Genomic DNA, 8,264 nt, shown 5'->3' on the forward strand with positions numbered 1-8,264 from the left:
TACATGCGTGGAAATAATTCAAATATATGGATAGATTTATTCAATCATAATAGGCAATGTGGTGCACATTTAATTCATGTGTTAAATAAACAACGTCCAAAAGATTAACCGTCTATGCGCTTAATCTAAAATATCCATCGTGTGTGGTGTATAGTATTAGTATTTTTATTTTTTTTAGATTATAATTAAATATAATACAACTTAAACCCCTTTAGCATATTAATCCTACATTCATGTAAATTACAGCATTTATCTTTTAACCGGGTATATAGTGTATTTGTGTAGAAGCGACCGATCTAGATTCATATACACAAGCTCACCAATATGGAGAATTAAAAAGTTAGGTTTAGCAATGCGAGAAATTATGTAAATAACAATATGCCCTTTCACACAGACCACCAAATATTTTCTTCACATAGCATTAAATAATAAAAAGTTAGTTTTGTGGATTGATAGCAGGCCGCTACATTAAACATTAAATGGCTTTAAATTCATTATGTGCGAGTTAATTGTTAATTGCAGTCCATGAGCCTGAACTGGTAAATCAAATTAATACGAAGCCATCTTTAGACCTGTAGATGCCTACGAAATTAAATCCACTTTAATGATACCGATATTAAAACAAATGTGTTGAAAACCAATGTTTTATTCAATCACAGTTAACCCGTTTTTTATAATATTAATAAAACGTGTGTTTTTTTTTAATATTCTGTTGTGTACGTATTAATAAGGTTTTTTTACATATATTTTCCATAAGTAAACAGAAGCATTTCAATCTAAATGAATGAAAAGAAGAAAATTATCTTCCAATAAATAAGGAAAATTATTATTCAAGTAATTAGAATATACGTATGAATCGTTCTATTACTAATTATTAATATGTTGTGGGGGGAGATAATTTCCGTAAGTAACATTTTTTTTAAATAGTCTCTATTATGCTTATCAAAAATATGTTTTAATAGCCATATACAGTATATATAACTGATGCTTACATAAAAAATATGTTAAATAATAGAATAATAGAAGTTAAAGCTTGATGTATAAATCCCATTAGTGTCGGCACGGGTGCGTACGTGGGATATTGACTTTGGATCAGATTAGACCAGGGAACCCCCAACTGAGAAGAGTTTTATCAATTCCTTAATCGCAACAATTTGGTCATTAAAAGGTGAGATAATCCTCTTTTATGTAAACTCCCCCCACCCCCACTCAAAAAAGCAATGCACTTTATCCAATCAGATTATCCCTAGTAATAACCAAAGCAAACTGAGATACCAAGGAGAGACAAAAGCATCAGGATCCCACAGAGAAACTGATCTTCCAAGAGCTAGAAACGGCTTCAGATAGATTAACAACTTAGAGAAATATTTACTTTCTTTTCCTTTCATTCGTTTTTTTTTCTTCCTCCCCCAAATATTATATCCACATCCCCTTCTACAAACTAAGGACATTTTTCTTAGCACATTAGAACCCACTAATAGGACATCTTAAACCTAATTGAATTTTAAGAATGGCAAAGCATTTACTTCCCTTCCAGATGCTTTGTCTGAAAAACCCCCACACCTCCTCGGAAGAAAAGGCCCTGCTTACCTCCCCTGAACTGCGCTCATGGTTTTCACACCCGTCTCTGAAACAATCGTTTCCAGGTTTAACCTGCAGATAAACACCTTTTGAATTTAGAGATATAATAACTTCCTTGTGCCGTGGTTACTTGCCGAGTTCACAGGGAGATGTATAGTAGTAGCCTGGGCCACTCGGAGGTTGCCATGAAATCCTGACGATGGTTTTAATGATGTTTAACACCGCTGATCATATTTTGGAAAGCAAAAACCCAATACCAGCAGAAAACAAGCTAACACCATGTTATGGAATTTGACAAAGTAACTTAATCTTATTACCACCAAGAACATAATATCTTACCTGATGTTGTTTGTTTGTTTTAGATTTTTTTTTTTTATTTACTTATTGATTTTACCACTTTCCAACAAAAATAATGAATTGTGTTTTATCATTTAGAATTCCTTTAAATAGCTTGCGTAATTACGCACAGTTCGTGTATTATTTTAAAATGAAATAAGCATAAATTTCACTACGTTACTATGTAACTTCCCAAAACAACATTGAGATTTTCAAAAGTATAATTTCAATTAGATATTTAAATACATGTATTATATATACACATATATATTTTATATATAATATTATATGTTATATATAATGTGTTGTATATTAGTCTACAGTAGTGCAGAATAGATAACATGAAAAGCATTGAATAAAAATGCTTTTTTCTTTCTTTCTTCCTTTCTTTCTTTCTTCCTTTGCAAAGTCTGGTAGGGTGAAATTTAACATCACTGTCACCCATCCCTAATAAAAACACTTAACTGTTAAGGGAAACACAGCAGGCATGCAACCAATTCATCATGCTTTCATTAAGATTGCAAATTAGGTTACCTTCTTTGTTGTTATTCTGGGGCTTTGTTTTTTCCCAGGGTGCCATGGGCTTGTCGTCCTCCTGTCCCTCGATCAAGGACTTATCGTTGGGAATATACCAGGTGGCATGTTGCTCCGCCATCAGAGAATCAAGGTCAATAGTGCTCATGGCGTTTTTGCCACTGTCCGTGCCACAACTGGGCAGCTCATTGTCTGCGTTCTGACTGGGACAGTCAGCTTTCTTGTTTTTCATGGCCAGAGGCTGATCTTCTGATATGCTGAACTGTTGCCTCTGAAGCTGAATCTGTGCCTGGAGAATTTCTAAAGGGTGAATCTCATCCTGCGTGGATGTGCTTGACGGTGTGCGGACCTGCTCCATGCCAGGGGTACCAGGATGCCCAGCCCCACTGTTGTTTAGCCCGTAGCTGTCTGGGGTAGAGGTAGTGTTATTTAGAATGCTGAGACCCATTTGCTTTTGTCCATTCATCAGTCCGTGGTCTCCTCGTTGGATTTTTGGGGAGCTTGTGACCATAGGGCTCCGGTTAGGTTTGGACATGTTGTTGTCCGAGCTGGAGGACACCTCGTCTTCGTTGCCATAGTTGGTACTGACGTCGTCTGGAAAGTCCACATGCGGCGAGCTGCCGTCGGACTTGGTGACACTTTGGATCCCACTATCCAGAGAAGACATGAGATCTGGCTGGTCACTCAGAAGCAAATCGCTTCCCTTTCCCCAGGAAGGGGAGGTGAGGGGCTTTTCGTGGGGTGTGCCACCACCTCGCTCAGCAGTGCTGGCAGGTGGCCCCTGCTGGCCTGGACTTACAACAGGGTTGCCATTGTCAGAGGGGAAAAAAATTCCGGGGCTCACATGCCCACTGTCCCTTTTTCTCCTCCCCCTCCCTCTCCCACTCCCTGTTGTTGGTTTCCCCTCACTCCCCGGGGTAGGGTCCATATTGTAGTTTGGGGAGAGGGTCGTGGCTTCCCCCTGAACCGGCTGGCTTGTGCCACTTTGACCTGTAGGCTTACTGTTACTATTCCCAGCACCGGGCATCTGACTGTTCTGAGAAGCACTGCTCTGGAAATACTCCGGCCCAGCGTTGCCATTTCCACTCGTGCTGCTGCTATTTATGTCCTGCTCAGTTTGACTCAGTTTTCTCTTGCCCTCATTTTGGCTCTTTTTGTTAAATGTTACATTGAGGTTTGGGGCCCCCAGGCTGGCAATCATATTCTGGCAAGCCGTGGAAAGAGCTGCCAGGCAACTCTGACCAAACATGTTATCTTTTGAACTGGTTTTGCTGAAGGAACCAAGAGACAGGGCCCCCAACTTACTGACAGAGGGGCGCTGTCCTGGGGTAAATTCAGACTGGGGAGGGTAGTTTCCTGGTGATGCATTTACCCCTGGGGGGTTGTTGTGGGGGGGGCCCTGCCGGTTCGCTCCAAAAGGAAAACTGGGTTGTGCCCCCATAGGGGGTGCAGGGAAATCACCGGGTCTCCGGTCTGAGGGTGCGTTTGGAAGCCCAACGCCTGCCCCAGGAGACTGCATTTGTGAAAGACTGCCCATGTTATTTCCAAACTGTGAGTGCATGCCAGGCGAATGCAAAGCCTGTACATGGCCATCTCCTGGCATCCTCATTGGCTCCTGCATGCCCATTCCATTGACACCAGGCCGAAAAAGCATATTGGAGCCATTCTGCTGCAGACCCATGTCATGAGGGCTGGCCTCCCCAGGGACGCTGGAGCTTCCCATTCTCCGCTGGAGCATTTCTCCTGGCTGATGGGGCCCTGGAAACCAGGTATTCTCCTGAGGCATGTGGGGGTTCTGGGAATCAAAGCTGGCCATCCTTCCCCCGCCCTCCCTTTCAAAGTTTGGCTGAGGCATATTTCCCACTTGGCCCCCATGCACCATGCTGTTTTGACTGACATCCCCATGGTGACCCAACTGCTGGAGATTAGGCTGTCTCATTCTCTGCTGTTGATTTCTGGAAGCCATTTGTTTAATCATCATAGCTGCGTTTTGGCGTTGCTGCATGGATTGTTGATCTGGGCCTGCATGCTGGAGAGGGGGGCCTGGTGGGAATCCTTCTGGAACAGGGGGGGTGAACTCCCCAGGAAGACCAGGGTAGGCAGATGGAGAAAGGTGGTTCTCCATGCCTGGCGGGTTGTGCAAGTTGCTGTTCCAGGTAGCACAGTTCTCAGCGTTGTGGTTATTTGGGAAATCAAACCTGGGCCTCTTTGCCACATTCAAATAAGGCGAGTCAAAGTGTTGCAGTCTTTGATTTGGAGGCTGCTGAGGCGGCTGCTGCTGCATATTAAACATAGGGTCTCCGTACGGATGCATATTTCTGTTCTCCAGTCTGTGAATGGGATATTCAAACTGGTTGTGTTGGCCGGGCATCATCACTCCATTGTCCTGCATGCCGGGGTTGGCAGTGCTGGACTCAGACTGGGGCGGCCTAGGAATAGCTGGAGGGCAAGAGTTCTGTCTGGCAAGCAAGCCAGCCTGCTGCTGCTGCATCAAAGGGTGCCTGGCATTGACCCCCGGCTCCATGCCCACAGCCATCTTCCGTCCATTTCCAAACCTTTCAAAGAAAACGCCATGCTGCTGCGGCTGCTGCTGCTGCTGGTGGACTTTGGAAATCCCTGGCATGCCTGGTGCTCTTGGCATGGCGGGGTTGCCAGGGAAGCTGCTACCAGCTACCTGTCTGCCTGGCCCGTAATGGGGAAGCTGGGATTCGGATTCAGAGGGGGAAAATACAGGCACATCAAAGTGTCCCGAAGGGGTTTCGCTGGGGTAACTGTATTCCAAATTCTCCACGCCTCCCTGCGGGGGCATCCTCCTGGGCTCTCGGCTGTGGGCATCCGAGGAGGTGGAGGAAGGAAGCCCGTGGAAGGAAGCAGCCCGGTTAGGCGACTGATCCAACGGGAGGCAGGGCGCTGGGACTGCGTGGCTGCTGTTCTGGGAACTGTGGTGCTGGAACTCGGGCATGTTGTTCGAGCGCTGCTGCTGTTGCTGCTGCTGCTGCTGCTGCTGCTGGCCAAAGCCCTCCCCCGTTTGATTTTCGGCAAGGGGCTCGAAGCCTTCTGCAAAGTTCTGCTGGGGTCCAATGGCACTGTTGTTGTAACCCATAAGCCGGCCCCCGTGCAGACACGACGCACTGGGGTCCGGGCCGTTGAAATTCCCCGCAAAATGAGGATGGTGCTGATGGGCGTGGGGGTGGTGGCCATGAGGGTGGCCGTGGTGAGGTTGCTGGTTGTTAAAGAAGCCGTGCATTGGCTGTTGCTGCAGCCCCCCGGCGTGCATTTCAGCGTGGCCCCGCGGGTGGAAGCCGTACTGCTCCCCGTTCAGGTTCATGTTGAGTCCCAGCATCGGAGGCTCGTTCAGGGGACCCATGCCCTGCTCCACCGCTCCAGGCGGCCCCGCGGCGTGGAAAGCCGGGCTCTTGTAGTGGGAGCTCATGTTCAGTCTAGGCTGGTTTAAGTTTCTCTCTCCTTGGCCAGCGTTTCTGCTATTAATCTGAGTCTCAAACTGCTCCAGCCCAAACATACTTCCCCACGATCAATCCCGCATGACAGCCAGCTCGCCCTGCTACGGCTGGTGTGGCGCAATCTCCAGGTTTCTCAAAAATGCGCGTTAAGAGGGAAAATAATAATCAAAAATAGCAATCATTTAAAAAACAAAACCAAACCAAAAATAAAAAAAACGCAAATAACTGGAATTGAAAATAATCCCAATATCAAGTGCCCTAAAAAAAACGAAACCCTAATTGTGAAGGCTAATATAAAACTCACCCCCGAAGTTCACATTTTGCAGCGTGGAGATCTCTGCATTGCTCGTGTGGATTTAAACTCTTGTCTTCTGTTATCCTTTCAAACAAACAAAAAGTCTGACAAACGATGCAGAGTTGTTGTTTTTTTTAAAGCACAAAATATCCCACACTCGTTTCCGCGTAAAGTTCACAAGCAATAGGATTCCTTACGCGTTACTGTCCAGCGCCGCCACTTTGGAGCGCCAAGAAAACAAAAGCAAGTTATTTGAATGATTTCAAAAATAAATGTGCTGCAATTTCGTATTCCCTTGTCTTTCAGGACATCCCTTTCTTCCCCGCAAAAGTTAGAAAACAAAGATATCCATTCCCTGTGTGCCTACAGTGACAGGTACAACAAAACTTGCCAGCGAACACCTTTCATGCAATGTCCCCAGTCTGCTTTTCTTTCCTCCTTTTTCAGTCCCACTCCAGGTAATGTCAAATGTCCCAGTTGCGTGCGTGTTGAGTCTCAGTTAGAGCCTCCTGGATACTTTCGTCCATCCCTTTCTGGATTATCCACAATTCGCATGCATCTCATGCGCAAAAGCTGTCCTAAACACCAGGTTTTTGTTATAATTGACTTGATGCAACTAACTGGTATCAATCAGCGTCCTCCGATAGTGTCAATCTTTCTTTTTCTGCCGATGATCAACCATGCACAAGACAGGACGCAAGAAATCCGATGTCATGGAGCACACTGCTTGTGTTTTTTGTCCTTAGCCCCGGTGCGCTGATCCCATTATCCGCGCTCTACTGTGCGCAACTGCCAGGTCGGTACTTGCTCCTGATCATTGCGCACAGAGCCTCTTTCCTTCTTTCTCTCTCTCTCTTTCTTCTCCTCTGTTTCTCTCTCCTGACTCTGGTGTCTCTCCCCTCCAGTAGGAGGAATCCGGTGTGAGATCAGACTCTCTCTCTCTCTCGCTGGCACTGTGAGATCACCGTGCTGGAGCAGCAGCAACAAGTTTTGCATTTCTGCCATCAATCGCAGCCATCGCCTCCTCGCCAATCGCAGCCTCCCCTGCCCTCCCCAGCACCGAGGGAGGGACCAGCTCTTAAGGTGGTCTAAAGTCGCTCAAGCCCGGAGACAAAAACTTACTTTGCACGTTTTAGCTTAAAAGAAACTTTACCCAGTATTTCACAGCAAATCAGGTGTTGTATTTTTTTTCTTCTTCCATTGTATTTGTATAATGTGTACTGTTTTCATATTTTTACATGACGTCACATCCCTCCGTGTCTTTTTGTATTATTATTATTATTGCAAAGCCCTGTGTGCTGTTCTTATCAGAAGGACATAGAAGTTAAACATAACATAAAACCCAATTCCGTTTATGTCTAGGCAATTATTTTCCTTGCACGTTACTCATTCCGATTGAAGGTACTTTGAAACGGAGACGTTGGGAGTCTACTTTATTCCTTATTTACGTCAAGTAATACATACATACATATTTTATATATATATATATATATATATATATATATATATATATATATATATATATATATTAAAGTCTCCGATCAGCCGATGAATAGAAATGCAATGAGCAGGACAATGGCTTTGGTTAAACAAATGTGGGGAATAATCACTGTCTTAGCTTTTATATTGCTAATGCACTATAAACAGTATATTACCATTTTCTATTCAAATTAATTCTCTTATTTGCATAATTCTGTTTACCTTTTAAATTAATCCCGTACAGTGGCATTCATCTAATTGTATATTGCCTAGCTGGAGAGCTAACGTAGCCCCGGAGTACGGTTTGAACAATAAGTTATATTATATACATATATAGTGTGTGCACCTGGTTGGATAGGAAGTAGCCAGCAAACAATATTGAGTTGCTATCACGTTGTGAGAACATGGAGTGTTGAATCTACACCCGTAAATATTCATGACACGTTGTTTAAGGATCAATGCAATGCGTTATAATTACATCAAGTATGTAGTAGCCTTCAAACATTAAAAGTGTAAGCTCTGTCGCAGATAACACCCCGCACATGTCTGCAAAAGAAACGCCGGTCCGGCAGAGCATA

General features: G+C 44.4%; 1 protein-coding gene across 1 annotated transcript in view; it reads right to left on the reverse strand.

Moving 5' to 3' along the window:
* mn1a (meningioma 1a) overlaps positions 1–7,186 on the reverse strand; it is a 32,730-nt gene extending 25,544 nt beyond the window's left edge. The window contains exon 1 of the mRNA XM_066690370.1: positions 2,452–7,186. Within this exon, the coding sequence (XP_066546467.1) occupies positions 2,452–5,971 (3,520 nt within the window). The 5' untranslated portion in view covers positions 5,972–7,186. The remainder of the gene's footprint in view (positions 1–2,451) is intronic.
* Between the last annotated feature and the right edge of the window lie 1,078 nt (positions 7,187–8,264).

The sequence above is a fragment of the Amia ocellicauda genome, chromosome 17 (genome assembly GCF_036373705.1).
Source record: "Amia ocellicauda isolate fAmiCal2 chromosome 17, fAmiCal2.hap1, whole genome shotgun sequence".
NCBI lineage: Eukaryota > Metazoa > Chordata > Actinopteri > Amiiformes > Amiidae > Amia > Amia ocellicauda.